Source organism: Enoplosus armatus, chromosome 4 (assembly GCF_043641665.1).
Source record: "Enoplosus armatus isolate fEnoArm2 chromosome 4, fEnoArm2.hap1, whole genome shotgun sequence".
NCBI classification, from domain to species: Eukaryota; Metazoa; Chordata; class Actinopteri; order Centrarchiformes; family Enoplosidae; genus Enoplosus; species Enoplosus armatus.
This window is the reverse complement of record NC_092183.1, coordinates 22,253,776-22,279,029: the sequence shown is the minus strand read 5'-3', so window position 1 is coordinate 22,279,029 and position 25,254 is coordinate 22,253,776. Positions and strand designations below refer to the sequence as shown.

The 25,254-nt window shown below is 41.3% G+C and overlaps 2 protein-coding genes and 1 long non-coding RNA gene across 4 annotated transcripts; all 3 read left to right on the top strand.

The window, feature by feature from the left end:
- Window positions 1-68: 68 nt before the first annotated feature.
- Window positions 69-15,865, top strand: golga1 (golgin A1). Of its 2 annotated transcripts, XM_070904683.1 has the most exons (23): window positions 69-229; window positions 2,669-2,759; window positions 4,186-4,260; window positions 5,647-5,744; window positions 5,826-5,858; window positions 6,451-6,579; window positions 6,884-7,053; window positions 7,271-7,382; window positions 7,962-8,045; window positions 8,637-8,762; window positions 9,418-9,513; window positions 9,859-9,954; window positions 10,440-10,535; window positions 11,216-11,356; window positions 11,557-11,631; window positions 11,970-12,059; window positions 12,206-12,308; window positions 12,897-13,057; window positions 13,230-13,388; window positions 13,500-13,559; window positions 14,788-15,012; window positions 15,177-15,263; window positions 15,753-15,865. In XM_070904683.1, exons 1-23 carry the CDS (start codon window positions 101-103, stop codon window positions 15,831-15,833), a joined length of 2,517 nt encoding a protein of 838 aa, XP_070760784.1. In that variant the 5' UTR covers window positions 69-100; the 3' UTR covers window positions 15,834-15,865. The 2 variants fall into 2 exon arrangements, with proteins under 2 accessions (XP_070760784.1, XP_070760785.1); XM_070904684.1 differs by lacking the exon at window positions 6,451-6,579.
- Window positions 15,866-19,091: 3,226 nt separating this feature from the next.
- LOC139284343 (uncharacterized) lies at window positions 19,092-22,019 on the top strand. Its single transcript, XR_011597339.1, has 4 exons — window positions 19,092-19,223; window positions 19,639-19,816; window positions 20,209-20,290; window positions 21,071-22,019. It is a non-coding gene; the product is annotated as an uncharacterized lncRNA (long non-coding RNA).
- Window positions 22,020-22,374: 355 nt separating this feature from the next.
- On the top strand, window positions 22,375-24,748 carry rpl35 (ribosomal protein L35). Its single transcript, XM_070904294.1, has 4 exons — window positions 22,375-22,431; window positions 22,927-23,063; window positions 23,584-23,665; window positions 24,558-24,748. The coding sequence occupies exons 1-4, from the start codon at window positions 22,429-22,431 to the stop codon at window positions 24,705-24,707; spliced, it is 372 nt and encodes a 123-aa protein (XP_070760395.1). The 5' UTR covers window positions 22,375-22,428; the 3' UTR covers window positions 24,708-24,748.
- Window positions 24,749-25,254: the final 506 nt, after the last annotated feature.

The following is a 25,254-nucleotide window of genomic DNA, read 5'->3' as shown; positions in this document are numbered from 1 at the left end:
ATAAACTTCATGCGTCACGTGAAGTCACTTACTCTCTAGAAACAGAAAAAAAAGAAAAAGAAAAGAAATTTCCCGCAAAAAGAGACCCACAAAAAGGGACATGTTTGCCAAGTTGAAGAAGAAGATCGCAGAGGAGGCGGCCACGGCACCTCGGAGTGGTGTTCGCATACCACGCACCATCAGCAAGGAATCCATCACCTCAGTGGGGGCGGACTCGGGGGATGACTTTGTAAGTAGAAGTCATCACCAGGCTGATGCTGCAAAATGTTTGCATTTGTTTTTTTGTTTTTTTAGATGGTTTTCTACGTCTTTAGTGCATAACCAGCCATTGCTGGGACGTTTTTATTGCATTCTTCTTCCTTTTTTTTTTTTAAACAGTCACACCTTTGTGGTCCAAACCACAGCGGGAATAGGGATAACCTTTAGGAATTGAAAGAAAATCAATAAAAATCAATATCTGTAAAGTTGTCGAGTAATTAACTGATAAATATTGATCCAAATATTATGAATAGTTAGACTTGTTCCTGACGCGAGAAGAAACGAAACGGTTTTGTTTTTGCTGGAGGAATTTCTTGGACATATCTTGGACAAAACAAACTGTTAATGTTAATCTGTCAGTAGAATACCTATCGCACCACTAATCTGAGTGTAGCGTTAAACCAGTCACTGGAATGTGTTTATTGTCATGTATGGAGATAAGATTAATTGTTTTATTCATTGATTTTACAGCATAATTTATTTTATTTATTGTTTATTCTTTTTCTGTAGGGTTTAGATCAGTAATGAACACGCTGCTGGCTGTTATATCATAATTTCCGTGTACTTGTATATCATTGATTTTTTCCGGGCAGTTTTCTGTAGTTGATTAGGATTATGTCACCTTAGCACCGTTAGCACTAAATACTACTTCTGTGGTGTTTTAAAGGGGTACTCCAGTGGAGTCTTGATGCAGAAGTGGATGAGATATCCTGCCTCTTTAGTCCCTAGTATAGGTCAAGCTCCAAAAAGGCTTGATCCTGCATTTCCCGTAATGCAACTTGACTGCATCTTGCAATCGACTTCCGCTGCCGTGTAAATGCCCACGTCTTTCAAACCTTTCAAACAACTGCTTTCACAGGTTGAGCAGCACTAACCACGTGGAGCAAACTTTAATAAAAAACTGTTTTTTTTCACTAGATCTGCAGGTTCTTTAATGTTCCTTTGAACACAAGCGCTTTAAATGTTTATAGATTGTTTGCGAGTCCACCTTAACGAGGCATCACTGTGATTTTTAACCTTGGCAGCTCCTGTTGATGCTGAATGGCTGTGTTCCAGCTGCATTAGTAATCCCCTCTGTGGCACATCCCATTGTGCAACATCGCTGCCAGATGTATGGATGTCGTCAGTATCCCATCCTCTCACGATGAGATGAATCGTTTTTTAAACACAGTTAATTAATTCAAAAAATAGAATTAAAAAGCAAGAAAAGAAAAGCGTGAAAGCTGTTTTTTGTCTGCAGTTTATCTTCCAGTAGAACGACGGGAAATTTGATTAATTCTCTCGAGGAAGTCATTAGGCTAAATGTCACAGAACTTTCTGAATGGATCATTTTACAGAAAGTAGTAGCTTTCGGTCCAGCTGTAATGGAAAATAGATAGTAAAACAGTGATTAAGGAGGAATTTTCTCGCCATATAATTATATATAAATCACATGTCATTTATCACTCTGAATTAGTTCTGGAACGTCACAGAAAAAGTCCTGCAATTTAAGGTTGGCGTGATAATTGGAACCCTGGCTGGCTTTTACAATAGTCACAAGTCAAGCAGTAGTAGATAACAAGGCTTGGGTGTGACTGACTATTACTATAGAATGGGGATGACTCCGTGGGTTGGTCTCTATTGTATTGATTGCATGTAGGCAGGGTACTGTGTTACTCAGTGTTAAGAACCAACCAGTGTAACATGAAGCCATGTTGATTCATTTCTCTTTGTCACCACAGAACACACTCACAGCTGCCTTAACCTGCGTTTTACTCTGGAGTGCATGCAGTGATTATTTTTAGGGTGTCGTTGTTTTCCTTGTAAAGGAAATCCATATCTGTGGCAAAGCCCTGTTCGCATCTGCGGAGCTAACACAGTTGGGGAGTGCAGTGCCTCACAGGGGAAGCCAGACTCCTGAGGCTGTAGCGCCATCTCAGTTGCACTTGGCTAAATTATTTAGCGAAGTCGCTGAGTAGCAATACTGCCAGCTGATACGTGACATTGTGTTTCTGGGACAGAAGAATACTTTGAAGTATTAATGCATGACACTGACTGGTGGCACCTTTCCTTTCTGCATCCATTTCATATGTTACTTATATGTGATAACAGAACGTCTGTGTGTGATCTAAAACATCTAAGGATAAACTTTGAGATTTATGACTAGTCACCAGATTAGAAAAATAGCCAGTAGAGCGTTTCCTGCGGTGGAAAGGCTTTAAACATAACAACTTGATGATCTCTGACTGTGAAAGCATCTTTTGGTGCATATTTGCTTTAAACCCCCTACCCATTTAGAACAGGATGAGTATTAAATTCTACCTCCACGCTGTGTGTGTGTGTGTGTGTGTGTGTGTGTGTGTGTGTGTGTGTGTGTGTGTGTGTGTGTGTGTGTGTGTGTGTGTGTGTGTGTGTGTGTGTCTGTCTTCAGGCGTCTGATGGCAGCAGCTCCAGGGACGACCTGCCCTCCCAGCTCCTCCGAAGGAACGATCAGATCCGGAAGCTGGAGGCCAAGCTATCAGGTAGGACATGTCAGACTGGGGTTAAGCAGCTGGAGCGATTTCCCCCTGCAGCTCTCACGGGGAGATCAGTACCCAGGATCAGAGACATTTAAACCCAAGTGCAGCTCATAATGGTGATGCACAGGACTGTAAGTGATAGATCCTATCATAACTGTTGGTTAATGAAATAACCTCAGAATCATATTAAATTGCCAACTCATGATTGTGATCTCCATAAAAGCCGAAGCATTAACTAAAAATATGCATATGCAAAAATTGCAGAGTTGCTAAATATTTTACACTGTATTATTTTACCTGTTGATAATAATCTAATAAATGATCAGTTAACAGCATAGACTGTATATAAAGGTGGCCTATGCGTCTCCATCCAAACTCCTAAAATGACAGAAACCATCTTTGGGAAAGATATATTTGACGTGTACTTTGATTTTTCAGTTTGGCCCATGTCCCATCTGCTAACATGGAGGGGTCAGGTTTATGCAGCCAGCCACCAGGGGGCGATGGAGATGGTTTGGCTTCACTTTCGGGGAGCTGTCATGGAGTCCATCTTTATATACAGTCTATGGTTAACAGCCTGCCACATTTCAAGGCAACTCTGATGGCCAAGCCACAACTGCCAGACCATGGGAAAACTCATCTAAACAAAACAAAATATATATGTTAATGCTGGATTTGGTCTTGCAGTGTAAAGCAAATGACAGCCCTGCCTCTGTCATTGAGCGGTTAAATGTCAGCACGTTAATCTTTGTGTGAACTGCAAACACTTCATGAGCCTGACTGCAGAATTATGCCAATTATTTTCCATTTGGCCTTTCACTTCCTTAACCCTAAATATTTGCCTTGGAAGAGGCACTTCCTGTTTCTCATTTAAAACAGGAAAGTTGACTTCTCTATAAACCTGACCAGGCTCCACATGTTGCAAAACACGGCACAGACGATTTATATTAACATCTCCGAATGAAGACGATGATTTAATGTTGTTTTAAATGTTTGCCGGCCGCGTATTCAATAGGACAAAGTAGACTATGGATGTTTCTTTTTTTTCTTCCTCCACTCAGTATAATGGCTCCTCCTTCCTATTGGGTGGCTTATGTGACTTTGCAACCCTAGAAAAGGTTAAAGGTCGCACATTCTCACGCCGCCTTTTAACCAGTATGGTTTTCTCAGATAAGAAAATCATTAATAGATTTACCTTCCATTATTTCTCAATCATGTTTTCCCTTTTGCTTTCTCCCTCTCCTTCTGTTCACCTTCTCTCCTCCCTCTCTCTCTCTCTCTTTGCCATCATCTGCCTGTTCCTCCTCCTTGTTTGTGTTTTGTGTGTGTGTGTGTGTGTGTGTGTGGTTGCGTGTTGGTGTGTGTACGTGCGTGTGTGTGTCTATGCACTGTTTATACCCCATCCCATCACCCTACTTCCCAACACTAGACTATGCTGAGCAGCTACGAATTATGCAGAAGACCAAGGACAAGCTTGAAATTGCATTAGAAAAGCATCAGGATTGTACGTACCTCTCCTCTCCTCCCAATTACCTTCCTTTCTCTCATCTGTCTGTTGGCTGTAATGACCACCACCTAGTGCATCATCACGTCCTCCCATGAAGATCATTTTTAATCCCAGATGCTGATATCATGGGCTTTAGAGGTTTGCTTTGGGCGCGCTGAATGCTTTCCCCCCCCTTTTTAATCTAAAAATCCTCACCCTCAGATCTTTCACACTGGTATTTGCTCAGCACATTGATTTCAGAGTTATGTATGCTTTGTCTGTTACTTTGTTGGTGTGCCAACTTTCCCTCAATTTGCCCCACACTTCTACTTTAGTGAATGGCTTTCTACATTTCCTACAATGTGTGGTTACAGCTCTTAAACTTTCAGTTGGATGGATGTGCAGAAGAAACATAAGACTGTATGATATGAATATAGCTCACTAGCTACTCTGGCTGCGGTTTTGAACATTAGGGCAATGACTTCAATATCAGCATGTCTTATAGCTTTGTTGTATCTGGTCTGTTGGGTTTCGGTTCTTGAGAAACTGGTATATCTGGCTCTTGTGGTGGATTTGTCCTGGTATTTTTGATTGTTTTCGTGATACCAGTTGGACTATCCAAACACTGTGGAGATTTATGGTCCTGAGGTTGGATTCTAATGTTTTTGGTGACCTTTCCGCTCGGCTGAAATTTGGATTTTGTGCACAAGGAATAACCCCAAATGTCCTCTGGACAGTCTAGGCTTATTTTTGAGACATAAATTAATGTTCACCAATGCATTTTCTTTATTGACTTTGCCTACAGACAAACAGACTAGTTTCTCTTGATTAATAATTTCACTTCTTCACCATTCTACAGTTGTCCTTATGCTGTAGTAACATAGCCCATCCTATTCAGAAAATAGAAATACAAGAAGATAAGATGGTGCGCTGTGCTCGATAATTAGAATGGATAAAGTACAAAGATCTGTTACGTCATCAATCATAAGTGAGCTACAAACTCGCACGCAGTGTTGTTGGTTCTCCCTGGCACTTAAGCATTGTGAGTTGTAATGAACAGTGCAGCCTCGAGGAGGTGTAGACTTTAGGGTGGATGTCTTTCTGAGTTCTCACACAAATATTGCAGTGTTAGCTTTAACAAATTGTGTTTTGATTTTTTTTTTGTCAGTTGCCATGCATCGCTTGTCTTTGCCTGTCTTTGTGTCTCGGATGAACACACTTCTTAATCTGACTCTTTAACTTTTCACAGCTACTAACGGTTGCCACTGTCTGTGCTATTGAATATTTCTGTTCTCGTTTTGGTTGCGTACAAACCACTCTGTATGGTTTCCATCTTTCCCTTTCTTTACCTCTCTCTGCCTCTCTCTCTCTCTCTCTCTCTCTCTCTCACTTTTCCCTGCCCAGCATCCATAAAGAAGCTTCAAGACCAGAACGAGTCTCACCAGGCCAACAGAGCCAAAATGGCAGAGGGGATGACTTTAGCACTGGAGAAGAAGGATCAGGTAAGCGCCACTCTGTCTCACTTGTTGTACAGTTCTGATGCATGGCTTGTGCACTTATCTCTCTCTATCCTTCACCTGCAGGAATGGATGGAGAAGATGGCCGTTCTGGAAAATGTAAATCTTTAAATATACCTTCTGTGACTTTCAATAATACACTATTTTAGTGTTTTACTGTTTTGGACACCTAACATAGAAAGTTCAAGGACTTCAAAAACAGTGCAAGACTCAAATTGGGTGCTTTCACACCTAACCTGTTTGGTGCGGTTCAGTTGAACTCGGGTGTGTTTGCCCGTTTCAGTTAATTTGCTTGGGTTGGTGTAAAAGTTGTCTATAGAAGTCTGGTGTGGACTAAACAACGGGACTGAGACCCGAGGAGCGTCCTGCTGATTGTGACTTGTTTAGAAAGTAATCTACTGATCTAGGCTATAAGTGATGTGTAGCCTATATTTCTGCAAGATCATCTGGTAGCCATGGTAACATGTCTGCGCATCACCACAGTGCAGGGATCTTGCCTGCTATGTCAGGAAGTGAAAAGAGGTTAAAACCAGAGGCGTCTGTTTTAGTGTCATTCTTTGGTCGGGACCAAACAAACCGAACTACAGGTGTGAAAGCACACTTAAATTTGGCTTTTTCAAACCTGCACATGTCCCGAAAATGGACACATGCGCGTGTGCGCTGGTATAATATAACTGTTGTGTTTGTTTAGGACAAGGCTGCCCTGTCAGCCCGGCTAGAGGAGATGATGGAGCAAAGCTTAGCACTCTTCCAGAAAAGGGATGACCTGGATGAACTGGAGGGCTTTCAGCAGCAGGAGCTCGCTAAGGTTAAACACATGGTGCGTACATGTGGAGTTGGTGGGATTTGCAGCATTGCTTAACAACAGTGATGCAGTTTGCCACCTCCTTTTTGTCCATGATGCGATTTAAATTGAAAAATGGAGATGAGCAGGATAAGGATTTAAAGAACTGCTCAGCCTCAGTGCAGGACAGGAGAGTCTCTTTGGCACAGAATGTGTTTTAAACAACACTTCGTTTTTTGAGGTGTGATGGTGAGTGAGTTTGTAGGGCTCATGGCAGCACTTTTATGAGTGTGTGATACGTTCTTTCATTATGACGCATTTCCCATTGACGTCTTCTCAGTTGCTGAAGAAGGAGGAGCAGCTGAGCCAGCGGGAGCGGGAGCTCCAGCAGAAGGAGACAGAAGTTCAGTCGGTAAAGCGAGGGCTGTCCGATGCTCGGGGGAAACTCCAGGCTCTGGAACAGCAGCATGATGAGAGCTGCAGACTCAACTCTGAGCTTGAAATAGAGCGGTAAGAAAGAATGCAGAAGTACATGATTTTTATGCTCTTATAAGTGGTCTGATGAAAAATCGTACATTTGAGGAAAATGAAAATCTGTTAAAAAAAAACAAAAAAAACATATCCCCCAGTATATCACCCTATATACACCCCATTTCTAAGTTTGCATTTGATGTTGAGCTCCATTTTTTGCGAAAGAACACGAGTGCATCTCGTTGGATTTGTGCAGAGAGGAGCTGCTGCTGCTCAGAGAGGATGCGGACAAAAAGATCAGGGAGCTGGAGGGCCAATGCCGGGAGCTGCGGGCAGTCATCCAGCAGGTCTCCGAAGACTTCCAGAAGGTCAGTCCTGAACACGAGCTGCACTCAGTTATTACCACTATTCATCCATTAATAACACTGGGGAACAATTTGAAAAAAAATTTCTGTTGAGTTAGATTTTTATGCTGATTAAAACTAAAATTGGCATGCTGATTCCAAAATTGCAGTCAGTTTTTTTCTAGCACGTCAAGTTTTTTCTCCACAGCTTACCCTCCAGATAAGCAAAATTCCACTGATTAGCTGTAGTAAGACTTGCCAGCTGATTACGATTGGACTCATCTACAGCTACGTGGCAACTTGTTTGTGCAGTCACAATTGAGACAGTGCGGTGAGAGGTGTGTGCAGCTCCCAATAGGTCAGTACTATCACACACATATCTGTTAAGTACAGTATTTTTTATATTTGTTAAGTAAACGGGGATCCTATAGTTCAAAAACTTGACGTGATAGAGAAAAACTGAGATCAGTTTTGGATTCCGCACCCAAAAATTAGTTAAAAACAGCTGTCAGACCTAACTCAACAAAAATTGTGTTCCCCAGTGTAATTTGTCAAGGCAGTTGTCTGTGAATCAAGTGAGTGTGCGAAATGTTTCTTGTTCAGTCACAGAGCATGGTGTCGACTTTAGAGAGGTCCCTCCAGGAATTGCAGACTGAGCACGACGCCCTGAAGTTGCAACAGCAAAAGGTTGGAACATAATCAAACCGGGCCTTCTCCATCCACATGGTGTATGGTCTAAAAATGCAGTATGTACTATTTGGCAACAGCCTAGGATTGCCCACCACATTGTGAATGACTCAGGGAACAGTACAACAAAAAATCAAATACATGACAACTAACAGAACACACAGGATAGTCCTAAACTTAGCTGTAGTTTGACATTGTTCCACTTAGCTTCACCTTTATCCAGAATTTTGCCATCTGTGGGGTAGAAATATTTAATAGTAATTGTTGTGATTATCCTTTCAATATCCATTGCTAGTTTCCTCTGTTTTACATTAGCAAGGTGAGCATCACTATCCTAGTTTACCGGGCAGTAGGAAATGCAGTAGATCAGGGTCACAGTTCAATTAAACTAATTCAAACAGTCTGCTGTGCTTGTAGACTGTGAGTTTGAATTTGTGACCAATTTCCCACATTTTAACTATAGTTAAAATTGACTTCCCTAGTACAAGTGTGTACAACAATGTGTACAACAGTAAGCAGTCAAGAAGAACAATGTTAACACTTTTTAAAATTGAGTCAAGACTGTTTCACATCTTCCTTTGACGTCGCCAGGCTGCTGTAACGGAGGAGGACAAGGAGCGCTTGTTGGTGGACCTTCAGAAGAAAGTGACCTCTCTGGAGAGACGGCTGCAGGGGAACCTGAGCCAGGACGAGCATCTACAGGAGCTTCTGCAGGAGGTGAAGAACCTGGAGGGCAGGGCTTACTTTAGGCCAGTGTTGGCTGGAGCCTACGTCCTCATTTTATGTGTTAAAAGATTCCTTCCACTCTGTCATTTATATAAGATGAACCCTTGTAGAAAACTTTCCACTCAATAATGTATATACAACAGTATGTACAAATGAATGAATAACTTTCTTTCATTCAGTCATTTATGGGTCTGAGACCAATTATCCGTTTATCAACAATTACCATTAAATAAAAGGGAATTAAATGGATTAAATGCAGGATAAAGTCAAAGCAAAAATTTTAATTTTAAAGGCCCCATCTGTCATTTTGTTTCACCATATAAATTTCAGGCACTGCTGTGTTTGCAAACAGTATTGATGTAAACAAACATTTAAAATAATCAGATAATATATAGATAGAATATATAAGCTATAGAATCTTTTTTCCATTTGATCATTTTGTAGTCTTAAAACTACAAAATGAATAAAAATTTTTGTAGCGTTAAAACTAATAGATTTCATCTTAAGCTTACCGTTACATGTATTTCATTATGACTATGGCCTGCCCCTGTTCTGGGGAATGATATTCAGACATTGTATTGAAATGCTGGGAAAGATATAGAAGCCAAAACCGCCTATTTATCAGTGCAGCTGTTGCCTTTTCCAGAAGTCCAGCCTGGAGCAAAGTCTGGAAGAGACCAGAGCAGAGCTGCTGGCGGTTCGGACAAACCATGCTGATACTGTCAACTCTCTGGAGGCACAGGTAAACCAGCACATCTGTTCACTAAACCCTGACCTATGATAATGACCCTGCATCTAATATCTATTATTGTTTGCCACCAAATATGAAAACCCATGATTATAAATGAATATAAATTCTGTGGATTAAGTAGAATGATGACTGCTGAGATAGTTACTCATTGTGCTAAATTAGCAAGCAGGTCACTAAAACAACAGGTGATGCTGTTGCAGCTTTCAGGTATAAAGAGCCTATGACAAAGCCTCTGCAGGAAAAACAATGTGTGGCTTTCCCCAACTTTCAAAGGCTAAGTTGTCAAAGAAAAAAAAACTGTGCCCCTCCGGCTGTATCTCTCCTGTCTGACCTCAGGTATCCAAAATGAGTTGCAGCATCACTGAGCTGCAGACCCTCCTCCGACACAAAGACGACTCCTCCAGAGCCTACAGACAGAGAACGGACACACAAGTAAGCAAAGACATGCAGTTCTGCAAGAATAACAGATAATGAAGCATTAATGTTTCTCTCCATGCGCTTGATTGATGGGCTGCTCTGAATTATTTAGCGCAACAGGTTTTTTTTTTTATGCCTCATATACATGTACATTGTTTGGATAATTATGTCGTGTGGACCATAAACAGAAAACTCAGGGTCAGGGTTTCAAGTTGCTTAAAGCTGCATTAATCAACTTTTGACCAATAGGGGGCAGAAAAACACCAAAACTGACAGCCACCAAATATCACCTGCATCTTAAGAGTCATGTGATTCATTTGATTCCCTTTTGAAGCATTGTTGATTAACAAAATCACATGGTTGCAGGGACCGAGGAAGCATACGGTAAAGACAAGGGCTAACTTTGATATATCTGGTTCCTCACCTCAATGGGAAACTGGATTTCAGTTGCTGATGATGTTGCTCACAGTGTGATGTGAAGTCCGGTCACTCTGTTTCAGATAGCTAATCTGGAGCAGCGAGTCCTAGAGAGTGGTGAGAGACTGAAGAGTACAGAGCAGCAGGTCACAGAGAAACAGCAGTGCATGGATAAACTGGTGAGTGCCACAACAATCAAGAACACAAATTGAGTCTTTTTCTTTTAAGCTCTTTGCTATATCAATTATTGGACAGTGATCAAGCTTATTAATAAAAAGGAAATGCATATTTTTAATTACAAATTCACACAAGTACAGTTCATGAACTAACCCTGCTCCTGCTCCACATGTCATTACTCAGCAAATGGCCGAACAAAATTCAAAATATATGAAAAATATGAAACCACAGTTTGTAGGACTTGATTCTTTACTTTGGTGCCATCTGGTGGTCGTATCAGTAATGACACTGTGGCAGACACCACGCATGTACACTCTACTGTATGTCATGATTATTGTTTATGAAAACGACTGCCTCACTTTTGCTGAAGATCAGTTGTGTGAGTGTGCAGTCACAATATATATTAATTGATACAATAAGCTTGATCCACAACGTGTAACCCATTTGTAACATTAAAGCAATTAAAAGAAAGATATGTTGCTACATAAAACCTGACACTGTCCATGCTCACAGGAAGAAAATGCTGATTTGTGTGCATATGCTTAACTGTGCGTTTGTGTGTGTGTGTGTGTGTGTGTGTGTGTGTGTGTGTGTGTGTGTGTGTGTGTGTGTGTGTGTGTGTGTGTGTGTGTGTGTGTGTGTGTGTGTGTGTGTGTGTGTGTGTGTGTGTGTGTGTGTTCAGCAAGGAGAGTGGAGTGCAGAGAAGGCCTTTCTGGACCAGCAGGTATGTTTGTTGCAGCAGCAGAGTCAGGAGAGGGCCAGCCGGCTGGAGGAGAGCATCGCCTCTTTACAGACAGAAAGACAGACGCTGCAGGACAGGGTGGTATGTTCCGCTTCTCATTTTCTACTTTTCAAAGATTTATTTGTGATCTATAACACTATGCATTAGCCCTGCTGCTACACTGAAAGAGTGGGTTAAGGGGTTCGTTGTTGATATAAATGTATACATTTCTTGCAGTGAAGAGAGAGTGCCGTTTGCTCTGTGTTGACTGATGCTTTCCCCTCCCTGTTCCTGTGTGCTAGGCTGATCTGGACAAGCAGAGGGGCGAGGCGAACTCCACTCTGAGGCAGCAGACTGAAGAGCTGGAGCAGTGCAGGGTTAGAACAACTACTACACAGTCGCACAATTTGGCATTTGATTGACTTTTAAAAGCTGAGATTTCATATTCTCTGCTGATATTCAGTGTTTTTAAATAAGAAGAAATGTATTCCAACTATTCCAACATTCTGTAAATGTATGAAGAAATAATGAGACACTAAATACATGACCTTACACATTTTGTCCAGTTGTAGTGTTATAATAATGTGACACAGCTTCACTGACAGCCATATTACAAAGCCCAAAGCTAAATACTTGGTACTAAACATTCAAACAAGGAAAGCAGAGTGTATCTGTAGTCCTCACTCTTGTCTTGGTCTTGGTATGTTCCCTTTAGGCGGAGCTGAACAGCCGGCAGACCGTGAGCACGGAAATTGCCAAAGCTCTAGAAGAAACCAGACGTCAGAAGGAGGAGCTGCAAACCCAGGTCTGTGGACAGACGTGCATCCGGCAATATTCACAATTCTAGAAAGGCAACAGCTAAAACATGGTCCCCCACGGCTCCCTCTGGACCAGTCACAAACGCTTGTGTTCATTGAGTAGCGGGTTAGTGGTACTTTTGCTTGTTGTCAGGTCGGAGAGCTGACCACGTCTCTACGGACGTCACAGCAGGAACTGTCCGCTGTGACTGAGAAGCTAGCACTGAGAGAGGAAGACATGAAAACACTCCAGAACGGTACGTACACAGACGCTGCAAAGATATTGCCACCCGAATTTCCCGTGCTTCCGCTTCCTAATCAGGAGTTTAAGTTCTTTAAGACTAAAAATCAGCTCACCATTTTATTACAAGTCAGGTGTGTCCATACACTGTGCTTCAATGCTGTACGGAGAGATATGATGAAATATAATTATATATATTGAATTTATTTAAGATGCGTGTCTGTTTGAGGCCTTTTTGGAGAGATTCCATATAAATATGCATGTGTACTCTTTATTCTAAGTATAGAAATAGAAGGGAGAGTGTGTCTCTCAGGAGAGAGATTTAACATTACACGATGGTCTCAATGTTGTCTCAAAGGCTTTTCCACCCATATTGGTGAAGCTACTTATACCGGCTATTAGCGGCTTTGATCTAAAAAATAGTGGTACTGACATTTGAAAATCCATGTGGGTCAAACGCCAGGGAGTAGCCGAAATAATGAAAACACCTCATAGAAACGGGCTGTCAGTATAAAAGAGCTCTTTTGGATTGTGATTTATTTATTTTTTCTTCAAATAAACACAATTTTCGGCATGAAAACAATCAAATGTGTGTGTGTTGCAGAGGTGCAGTGTCGGCAGGCATCACTGGTCCAGCTGCAGGAGGAGGTGGAGCAACAGCGAGTCCAGCTGGAGCAGATGGAGCAGGACAAAGACTCTCAGCTGAGCAGCCTGAGGGAGGAGCTGCTCAGCCAGACGCAGCAGCTAGATAGCTGCCAAGCGCGGGTTAGCACCGACACACAAAGTCAGAAATAACCACATGCTCACATGCTCTTATATGGTACATACAGTATTGATGCAGCGAGTCAAAGTGGTAAGTGGTTTGGGATTTGAAGTCCAACCAAATGTATAAGTTTAATTATTAATGGTCATTGTGGTTTGGTATGTTTTGATCCAGATCTCCTACCTGGAGGTGGAGGTGGAAACCCTGACGGAACAGCTTCACAGCCCTGAAGTGTGTGAGGAGGATCAGAACGGCAGTGTGACGGTGGACGATCTGGATCACATTCAGAAGGTCAACAGAGAGCTGGAGCAGCAGCTCAGCGACAAGAGCAGGGTCAGCTACCTGTTTATTATACTCCTGTTCTGTTATTCCTCTAGCTTTTAATGAAATGTCCATATGAGCTCCAGGCAGATACACATAAAATACACTGACGTTGTTTTGCAGACCATCAAGCAGCTGCAGCAGAGACTGGCAGAACTGAAGAGGACGCTGCAGAAGGAACTGGTGAGACACAGTGAATCTGGGTTTTTTTTATAACTGGGCAAAAGCAAAACAAAATTGGTCGCTTTTAGCAGTGGAGCCCCCTCACTGGTGACTGAGAGCTTTGTTGTCAGCTCAGCTGTGATTCACAGTACGTTTCCTCCTCCTTAAAAGCTTATTAAAACGCAGCGAAAGCCACAGAAACAATCATGATCTGATAACTCAGAGGTAAATTATAGGCTGCTTAGCTGTTAACCGTATGTGCAGTGCTTCTACAGGCTAGTTTGAACGGTGATGCGTTCACCGACTGTTGCATGCAAGTGTCTATGAATGGTGACGGCGGATCTTTGAACTGAAGTGTTTTGAATCGGCAAAGTGATTAGTGCTTTCCACCTCTAATCTGGAGGCTGTCATCCTGACTTTTTTTTCTTTTCTGGTTTCGGCTTAATGTCAAGCCGAAGCTGCTGTGAATGCAGATTCTCATTAAGTCCAGTCGTACAAGCTGATGTAATTCCAACAAATACAGCTTAAAAGTTGCACATGACTCCTTGGCATGAGGAATTGATCTGACAAGTGAAAAAAGTGCAGGAACTGCATGATATTTAACGGCACCCAATTTACTTTTAACTTATTGATAACGTGTTATTATTGTAGGCACAATATAGATTCATCTTAATTTAGATAAATCTTAATTTTTAAACAAGATGTTATAATTTCCCGGATAGCCTTTTTCCATCTGCGAAGGGAAGTCTTTTGTCAGTGCTTTGGTCACATCACACACTGACCACTGCAATGCAATCTCAGTATGCATCCCCAACAAACGTATTCACCAACTTCTAACTCATCCAGAACCCTGCAGCACGTTCAAAGTCCACTGAACATGTCACATGCTGATTCTATTACACTGGCTCCCTGTGTCACAACGGATTAACTTTTAAAATCTTGTTATTAACATTTAAAGCTCCTCATAATCTGCCCCCCTGCTTATCTCGCAGACCTCCTCCAGACTTACACTCCCTCTCCGCTCCTTGCGGTCTTCATCAGCAGGTCTACTGGCACGAACAGCCAATCAACCACAGCCTTCTCCTCTGCTGCACCCAAATGTTTGAACTCCCTTCCCCCCTCACATCCACATACTGGATTCCAATTACAGAATTCAAAACTGCTCTTAAAACCCATTTTACTAAACTAGCTACAATATCGATATTTTTTGAATATTATATATATACGTTTCCTTCTTTGTGCTCTGTAGAAGCTGAAGCCTGAGCCGGAAGCTGAAGGGAAGGAGAAGTTGCCCGAAAGCCGAGCGGAAAAACAAGAGAGGGTTTGTTCGGACCCGCCTCCAGCATCCACCCCGAGCCCCCCGACCCCCAACACCACGGTGACCAACACCTCAGACCTCAACGACTCACGAGAAATCAACTTTGAGTATCTCAAACATGTCGTCCTCAAGTTTATGTCATCCAGAGAGGCCGAGGTAAGTCCTCCGTGCTCGTTATTGAAAATCCCTTTGATTCAACACCTCTGTAGGCTAAAAGAAGTACACAAAGTTTTTGTGTGAAAGCACTGTAGGTCTGCCAGGACTAAAATGACCCTGACTGTGACGAACCCAGTCTGAATCCGTGCGTCTTGCTCTGTCAGGCATTCCAGCTAATACGAGCTGTATCCGTGCTGCTGAACTTCACTCGCGAGGAAGAGGACATGTTGAAACAAACTCTGGAGTACAAGGTTGGTGTTTCATTGACTTGAGTCACTGTGTTCAGTCTTAAGCCTCAAACACTTTATTTCAAAACAGGCCATTGCTTTAGACATCTTGTATATGTCAGAAGATTAAAAGGCTACTAAAGCTTTGTCTCTTGAATATTTGTGTTAATATAATTTTCACCAAAGTTAAGGGCCAATTTACTAAGATTTTCAACAACAGAATTTTTTTCTTTTTAGATTTCATTGGCATATTTTGGCAGCCTTAAGGTCTTGCAGGTTGCGCTGGTGGACGTCCTCTGTTATAACGCCTCACAGTGTTACATCACATATAATAGAATTTATACTCTTGTCCATGTCCATCTCTCACATTCCCTTGACCCACCTTCTAGGACCACCAAGGATAAGAACATGAAAATGTTCTTGTACTGGGCCCAATGTCTCTTTTTAGAATGAAGTGACCCCCATATGTCTGACTGTAATCTAACCTGGTGACTGGTATGTTTTGTGTTCTAGATGTCGTGGTTTGGATCCAAGCCTTCTCCAAAGGGTACCATTCGGCCTTCAGTCTCAGGCACTTCGACTCACTGGAGCTGATGAGCAGCAGAAAGAGCTGAGGCGATGGAGAGAAAGGACCTAAAGGACCACCTCCGAGAGGAAGAAGCCCTTCCTCTGTGGCTCCCATCACTAAGCTGGACTCTAGCTTTAAACTTTGAACAGCCTCCCACTGTTTTCTCTGGCTCTGTGTGGGAAGGACTGTTGTTTTCTGCTCTGTGGGGACAAAGAAGGGCTGCACAGTATGTGTGAGGGATAAAGGCCTATTCATAATCAGTTGATTTTAAAATGACATTATTTTCTTGTCAATGATTAAGGCAGATGGACTTTTGACCAAATGTTATTGAGAGTAAAATGATGGTAAGACACATCATTCACACTGGAGTTTTAAAGTGACGACGTACGACACAGATCTGATGCTTGTCTATGAAAACAGCAAAAAGTGAGCTAGCATGTAAGAAAACGAGACACGGCATCAGAAAGAAATAACAGACTGACTTGACTGTTATTTTAGGAACTGCCTCATTTCTACCGTGACTCCAACTGCACAAGTCACATGTTTTTGTTGCAGCAAAAAGAAATGTGACTCGATGTCACTGTCGTCACTGGACAAATGGTGCAGCCTTTGATGGCTGAAGGACCTTTTAGCCTGTCACTTGGCTAATCTTTCATTTTAAATCAGAGGGCTTCTTAGTGGAAATATGTCATTGAATTAAGCTGATTTAGTTTCAGTGAGTTTATTTAAAAGTACCTGCCAAATGGACATAAATAGTTCACATTCGTGTCAAAGGATCTAAATGTGTCTACATGTCGAGTTTGAAGCCCTTTTTCTGAATTTGTCATAAATTCAAAAACAGTCATCAACCGTTTTCTAGAAATGAAGAATGATAGAAATATCAGTAAATTTGTTGTCTTAATCTGTTGAAATATTCATGATAGCAGTGAAAGGGATATGCATCTACTATGTTTTGATGGAATGCAATTAGTATAAGTACAACTACTTTACAAAGCTCCAAAATCAAGGGAATCCAGGCTGGGATTTTTGTCCAATACACCCCTTGAGTTCCAGAATCTTCTTGAGAAATGAGAATACTGACATTGAATGGGTATCAGAACTGCTTGGCCAATGGATTGTTACTATTACTATGGACTGAGCCTTCCAGCAGACTTTGCGCTCAAATCCTCCCGCCGTCACCTGGATTGGCAGACCCTCCTCTAACCATGGCCCTAACCTAAACCACCTATAAGCTGAAACATTTGACTAGTAGAGTCTGCTGTTGGATCGTATATATGTAGCTTGGAAGTGCTGCCTTGGAGGCTCAGGTCAGGGTAAAAAGAAAAAGTCTATTTTCAATTGCTGCTACTGGATGAACAACAATGGCTGATACAATATGCACATAGACTGTTTTAGGTCCTTTAACACCAATAGGAATGATTTTAGACTATAGTGGTCCATTTGGATAATAACAATGTGATTCAAATAAGTGAATGCTATGTAAATGATGACTGGAGGACATGCTCTACCTTTACCTGCCTTTGTTAATGTAAATGAAAGTACATTCCACATGTCTATTTATATATAGAAATATGTGCATACTGTATGCATTGAGAACTTTATAAATCAGTGGATGTAAATGGTTTGATGTGATCAGTTTGCAGTATTTATCATCATCATTATAGACCAGAGCCTGTCTGGACTCTGCTCGTCTCAGTCCCACTGCCCGTCACTATCCTTCCTCAGTGTGATGTCAGTCACAACATGATGAGGGTTATTTTTACATCAGCGGGAAGCCCAGGGAATCTGCATGTCTGTGGTTAAAATCCCTAAAGCAGTCAATCTTTTACAATTGTCTTTGTTTCTAAAGGCCGGACGATCCTGCATTTGCGTTCATTACAGTAATATGCAAACTATATGAAGCGGAAATACGCCAGGGTGCTGTCTGCAGAGGATTATATGTCGCAGAAAACTGTATTTTAGGTCAGGTTGTTGTTTTTTTTCTGGTGTTTTGAAGTTGTATCTCCCCTGAATACATAATTTGTACAGTGAGAGTCAAGAGTACATCTTTGAATGCCCAACTGTCGTCATCTTGTGTCACCAATGACAGGTAGCAGACTGATGTAGTCACCCCAGACTCTGCGGGGTAATCTACCGTCTCCATGAGAATCAAAATAAACAATGAATGCACTTTTTAACCTGATTGATTCTGCTGTGTTAAACCCTGAAACACAACTGTACAATCACTACAGCTTTTCTGTCTTTTGCTTTTCATGATTTAACAGTCGCTGTCACTACAAAGATTTTCTTTCCCACATTAATAATAAATCTGAAATGATAAAACCACGTCTTCTGGCTCCAAATCCTGCATATTTGGTGGAAAAATCAATTTTCCCTGGATTTTTTCTTATGTTCTGTTATACACAGTGCAAATGCTAATATTGAAATTTTATTTATTTTCTACTTCCTTTATACATACTTTTATCAATATATATATTCATACTTTTTTCTTTCTATGGTTTTGGAAATAGCCTATTTTATGTTTTTTATCTGTTTGTGTGAAAACAATTGCAAAATGTGGAGAATATACAACTTACTTACACACGTACTTTTAATTTTCCATCAGAAACGGGTTAATTTCCTCAGGGATTATGAAATGTTCTCTTTTGATTTTCGTGGTTCGGTTGCTTGGCCAGCGCTGCGCCCGCCAGTGGCGCTGTTCGCGGGATGTCCAGGTGAAATCTAAACTGACGAAGAAGAAATTCTCCGGAAACTAGTTATTATCTTGGCACGCGGTACATTCAGCCTTTCCAGGGTGGATCGAGGGTGAGGATGGTGAGGACCCGATACTCGTATATCAATTATGATTTTTCTTTTCACGTTTATCTCAACTACACCCCCATAAACATTTGTTATACGTACACATACGCTTGTCATGTAGTTCTTGTATCCGCTGATAAGTAGGCTGTTACCGGAATGGAATAATTATTACATTATGGAGCGACCTTGCTAAGTTAACTGTGGCACTGACAATATGGCAGGCTAGTGAGAGCCTGCTAGTTAATATTTCTGTATAATAACAGAAAACGTGCAGCCGATGTGTCTTTGTACATACTTGTAGCAGATAGGTTGATTAACGTTAATGTAAAGAATTAAAAATTATTGGTCTGCTAACCTGAACTAGCTGTGTTAGCTTGGCTAACTCGCGTCTGGCATAAGAGCCGAGGCTTGTGCAGATGCCGTCTTCGAGACTTGATATGGAGCTGTCGCTAAATGTTTGTTTCTACTGTCACTGTCTAGGCCAAACTCAAGGCAAGAGATCTGCGGGGTAAGAAGAAGGAAGAGCTGCTCAAGCAGTTGGACGACCTGAAAAATGAACTGTCCCAGCTCCGTGTGGCCAAGGTTACCAAAGCAGCTGCTTCCAAGCTCTCCAAGATGTACGTAACGTTACAGTATGGAAATGATTTAGCAGCACTCAGGCACACTGTCGTTTGGGACTTTCCCTCTTCGGTTCTCTGGTCGAAGATGATATTTGTTGAGCTGATGTTTTGCTGAAGCATTCAACACTGCTTACCAAAAGACTGAGACTTGAGATGACAGGAATGAAGAAGCTTTTGTAATATTGTGCCACCCAATTGCGTGTGTGAGCAACACATAAGAAACACCTCTCAGGGCAATACAGTACACTATCATAACTGACTATGAATTTAAAAATGTCTGTACTGTTGATTCAACTCCTCTGAACATTAGAAACTATTGCAGGAACATTGTGTTGGATTGTACTACATTGCACAGGGGTTGTTTTTTTAAGTATAGATGAATATTATACGTTTCCTTCTTTGTGCTCTGTAGAAGTTGAAGTTGCCCGAAAGCAGAAGAGCAGAAAAAACAAGAGGGGTTTGTCCAGACCTACCTCCTGCATCCACCCCAAGCTCCCCGACCTCCAACACCTCAGATCTCAACGACTCACGAGAAATATACATTTGAGCATCCCAAATATGTTGTACAACTCCAAACTCTGGAGTACAAGGTTGGTGTTTCATTGACAGTCAAGCACTTTATTTCAAATCAGACCATTGCTGTAGACATCCTGTATGTGTCAGGAGATTAAAAGGCTACGAAAGCTTTTGTTTCTTGAATATTTGTCAATATAATTTTCACCAAAGTTAAGGGTGTTACTGTGATCAGAGTGGGGAAAAGTGTCAATTTTAGACAATCATGGGACACTGACTAAAATCAAGTATAGAACCTGAAGAGAATCAGTTGGTCAAGATCTTTTCAACTTAGGCCCTGTTTACACCTGGTATTAATATCCGTCCTGGGTGATCTGATCTCAAGTGGACAGCTGCGAGTTAAACATCTGCGCATGAACATGAGTTGTGTACAACTGTCACATCTTACTTTACCATTTGTTCTTTACAGCCATGTTGATGGCAAATCCATCGCCAGAGTCCTGACTGCAATCGACCAGACACAGAAGGAGAACCTGAGGAAGTTCTACAAGGTGAGAGCAACCAGCTACCTTGGATTGTACAGCTCCTCACTGAGCACGCACAAAGACATGTCTGCATTTTCTTCTTTGGTTCTCTGGTCGAAGATGATATTTGTTGAGCTGATGTTTTGCTGAAGCATTCAACACTGCTTACCAAAAGACTGAGACTTGATGACCCAAATGTTCCTCATATCAAATGACAGTTTACATGGACTACAATAATTCTAATTAAGACATTATGGCTTTTCACTGGGGTTTGGTCATTTAAACTATTGAAGTAATGTTCTTATTGTCGACAGACTATATAGTAGTTTTAATTTGTACAAGAAAATAACCCTGCATGGATAATATTATTTATATATAAATAAATCTAAAAATAAATTCTGTTGTCGAAACCCTCAGTAAATTGGCAACCATGATACGCATCAGTTCTTCATTGTAGTTGATTTAGGTGATGCACATCATGGTTACCAATTTACTGAGGGTTTTGACAACAGAATTTATTTTTAGATTTTATTGGTCATTTTGGCACGACAACCTCAACAGTTCAGCTTATTCACTGCCTTATGGTGTTGTGCAGGTGGACGTCCTCTGTTTATAACTCAGTGTAATATCACATAATGGAATATATACTCTTGGTATCTCCATTTCTCACATTCCCTTGACCACCTTCTAGGACCACCTAGGATAAGAACATGAAAATGTTCTTGTATTGGGCCCAATGTCTCCATAGAATGAAATGACCCCCATATGGTTTACTGTAACTGAACCTGGTGATGTTTTGTGTTCTAGATGTCCTGGCTTTGGATCCTAGCCTTCTCCAAAGGGTACCATCCGGCCTTCGACTCACTGGAGCTGATGAGCAGCAGAAAGAGCCGAGGCGATGGAGAGAAAGGAATAAGAGGAAGAAGCCCTTCCTCTCAATTGCTGCTACTGGAGGAACAAAAATGGCTGCCACAGCTGATACAATATGCACACAGACTGTTTTTAGGTCCTTTAACACCAATATGAATGATTTTAGACTATAGTGGTCCATTTGGATAATAACAATGTGATTAAAATAAGTGAATGCTATGTAAATGATGACTATAGGGCATGCTCTACCTTTACCTGCCTTTGTTAATGTAAATGAAAGTACATTCCACATGTCTATTTATATATAGAAATATGTGCATACTGTATGCATTGAGAACTTAATAAATCAGTGTATGTAAATGGTTTGATGTGATCAGTTTGCAGTATTTATCATCATTATAGACCAGAGCCCGTATGTTTCTGATTCTGCTCGTCTCAGTCCCACTGCCCGTCACTATTCTTCCTCAGTGTGATGTCAGTCACAACATGAGGGTTATTTTTACATCAGCGGGAAGACCAGGGAATCTGCATGCCTGTGGTTAAAATCCTCAAAGCAGTCAGTCTTTTACAATTGTCTTTGTTTCTAAAGGCCGGACGATTCTGCATTTGTGTTCATTACAGTAATATGCAAACTATATGAAGCGGAAATACACCAGGGTGCTGTCTGCAGAGGATTATCTGTTGCAGATGACAGGTAGCAGACTGATGTAGTCACCCCAGACTCTGCAGGGTAATCTACTGTCTCCATGAGAATCAAAATAAACAACGAATGCACTTTTTAACCTGATTGATTCTGCTACAAAGATTTTCTTTCCCACATATATTAATATATCTGAAATGATAAAACCACGTCTTCCCTGAATTTTGTCCTGTGTCGCACATAGTTCAAATGCTAATATTAAAAATACTGAATTTAATTCATTCTTGTACTGCGTTTATTCATACTTTTATCAATAAATGTTTTCTTGATATTATTTTGGAAATTTTCAATTTTTGTGTTTGTTACTAATATACTGTATAAATGTCTATATATATATATATATATATATATATGTATGTATAATAGCCTATTTTTTCTTTCAGTTTGGGTGAAAATGAATTTCAAAATGTAGAATATATAAAATATACCATGTGCTGACATTTTCTCATGTTTCTCCAACGCGTCGCCCGCCAGTGGCGCTGTTTGCAGGATGTCCAAAGTGAAACCCAAACCGACGAAGAAGAAATTTTCCGGAAACTACTTTTTGTGAGCACGCGGTGCGTCCGGCCTTTCCAACAGGGCAGCGAGAGGGAACATGGTGAGGATCTGATTCTCCTCTGTCAATTATGATTTCTTTCACGCGTATCCCGACTAAACCCTCATAAATGTGGGCTATACGTACACATAAGCTCCTCGGGTAGTTGTTCATGCGTGTGTTGATGAGTAGGCTACTACCAGAATTGAATAAAACGTTATATTATGGTGCGTCGTCACCGACAGACGCCGTCAAGCGTAGTTGCTAACCGTAAGCTAATGGCAGGCAAGCGATAGCCTGCTAGCTATTACTGCCGTATAATAACAGAACATGTAGCCGATGTGTCTGTGTAAAAACTGGTAGCAGATTGAATAATGTAAAAGCGTAACGTTATTAGTCTGCTAACCATAACTAGCAGTGTTAGCTTGGCTGACTCGTGTCGGGAATACGAGCTCTTAGCCGATCTGAGACTTCTCGTATATATGCCGTCTTTGAGACTAATATGTTGCTGTCACTAACAAATGTTTGTTTTTGTTTGTTGCTTCTGTCGCTGTTTAGGCCAAGATCAAGGCAAGAGATCTGCGGGGTAAGAAGAAGGAAGAGCTGCTCAAGCAGTTGGACGACCTGAAAAATGAACTGTCCCAGCTCCGTGTGGCCAAGGTTACCGGTGGAGCTGCTTCCAAGCTCTCCAAGATGTAAGTACTGCATTATAAAGATTTGACAGCACTCAGGCACACTTTCCTACTAGTGGACCAGGCTGGCCCAGATTTGGCATGACTGTTGCCTGGCTTTAAGGGGACCACAGCCTGACTCAGGGGAGACAGGAGGCCAGGGGCATCATTGATTTGCTGTCTGCCGATGGCCTAAACGCCCTGCACTGTGATCAATTCAGGTCAAAAATAAGACTTATGGATGTTAATGTTGTGTATTCAGTAATGTTACTACTTTCAGATATGTCTGGTTAGCTAAGCCATTGTTGCTAATAGGTTTATATTATCCAGAACCAGGATACGGAAGAAAAATGTCCAATTGGCAGTGTATAAAAATGTATGTCTCTCAGATCTGCAGATTAAGGACAGTGTTTTGGGCACCTCCTTTCCTTAAATGATTTAACATGAATCATGTACAACTGTATTTGCAGACACTAATTTGTCACTAAACTAAAATCTGGAGTATAAAAAACAGCGTCTGACTTTGTCGCTTCGTTCCTTACAGCCGCGTTGTCCGCAAATCCATCGCCAGAGTCCTGACTGTAATCAACCAGACACAGAAGGAGAACCTGAGGAAGTTCTACAAGGTGAGTACATGATCACAGCTCCTCACTGAGCACGCCCAAAGACGTGCCCGCTTCGGACCTCTCCCTCTTCGGTTCTCTGGTCGAAGATGATATTTGTTGAGCTGATGTTTTGCTGAAGCATTCAACACTGCTTACCAAAAGACTGAGACTTGAGATGACACGAATGTTCCTCATATCCACTGACAGTTTACATGGACTGTGATAATTCTTATTAAGATGGGTAATGATTTGACTGTGCACTGGGGTTTGGTAATTTAAACTATTGCAGTGAGGTGTCAAGTCGCCACCCTTTTTTGTTGTTCTATCATTTACATTGTTACTCAGGAGTAAGAAAATATTTTGTGTCTGCACGAGTAGATTAGGATGACAGATGATGCATAAAGATGGTTTCCAAAGAAAGGAACGCCATTCAGGAAATGGCCACTAGTTGAAATTGGTGTACTTGCAGGTTGTGGTAATGAAACAAAATGGACGAGAGACACGCATCTCCCCAAATGTCTTTGTCAAGTTATGCTAAGCAGATTGTTTTTGATAAACTGTCAGCAGCCTGTAATCAAAGTGCTGCAGCATCCCTGTTCAGTCTGTGTAGACGCACTGAACATGATGGTGTTGTCTGCTGCATTACATGTCCTGAATGTTTTTCCAGCATTAAATGTAGCAATAGCAGATCATTGAAAAAACATTGACATGTAATTCTTTAGTTTGTGGTCACCGCTTGGGAAAACAAAATGCACAATTACTAGTAGTATAACATACTGAAGTCAAGATCAAGAAAGGTTTGGCACTTGACAACAGTTGCAGATTAACATTTTATCTGTCCTCCCACTTTTGTCAGTTCTCATTTCATATAATTTTTTTCAGCTCTACTGAAAGTTAATTTAATTTCTTTCAGGGTAAGAAGTACAAGCCCCTGGATCTGAGACCCAAGAAGACCAGAGCTCTGCGCCGCCGGCTCAACAAGCATGAAGAGAGTCTGCGGACCAAGAAACAGCAGAGGAAAGACCTCCTCTACTCCATCCGCAAATTTGCAGTCAAAGCTTAGAGGCTTTTTCTATTGACAAAATAAAATCTGTGTAAAGGACACATCGTCTTCTGTGTCGTATATTCTCCACAAACATTGTCATGCTTGCACTCTTGGTCACACTCAGATCAACAGGTTTGGCCTGTGAAATGTAGACTGTAGCACCCCCCCCCCCCCCCTTTTTTTTCTTCTTAATTTCAGCTTCTTTGTTTTGACATCAAGTGTTTGAACGAGAAATGGTTTCTTCTCACAGTGCTTGTGGCTTTGGACTCTCTAGATTTGCCCAGAGGGGCCAAGAAATCTCCCGACTGGTTTGTGAATCACTAAATATTTCAACTTGGACCCACTTCACTTCATCCAGACAGAACTACTAGCTTCTTTCATGTTAATGAAGCTGTTTTTTCCCATGATTATCAAACCAGGGACGAGGAGTGAATGTTCGTCTTAATTAAATGTGGGATTTGGGAAAACTAGCTGCTGCCCTCGCATTAACTACAGTGTTACATCCTAAATTATCATTTTTCCTAACCATTTTGTAACTTATCTACTAAAACACTAGCGTGTTTCA

Coding starts and splice junctions, on each gene's coding strand:
- golga1 (XM_070904683.1), top strand. CDS start 101: ATGTTTGCCAAGTTGAAGAAGAAGATCGCAGAGGAGGCGGCCACGGCA. Junction 8,763..9,417: donor TACAGGAGCTTCTGCAGGAG/GTGAAGAACCTG, acceptor TGCCTTTTCCAG/AAGTCCAGCCTGGAGCAAAG. Junction 9,514..9,858: donor TCAACTCTCTGGAGGCACAG/GTAAACCAGCAC, acceptor GTCTGACCTCAG/GTATCCAAAATGAGTTGCAG.
- rpl35 (XM_070904294.1), top strand. Junction 23,064..23,583: donor GCTTCCAAGCTCTCCAAGAT/GTAAGTACTGCA, acceptor CGTTCCTTACAG/CCGCGTTGTCCGCAAATCCA. Junction 23,666..24,557: donor ACCTGAGGAAGTTCTACAAG/GTGAGTACATGA, acceptor AATTTCTTTCAG/GGTAAGAAGTACAAGCCCCT.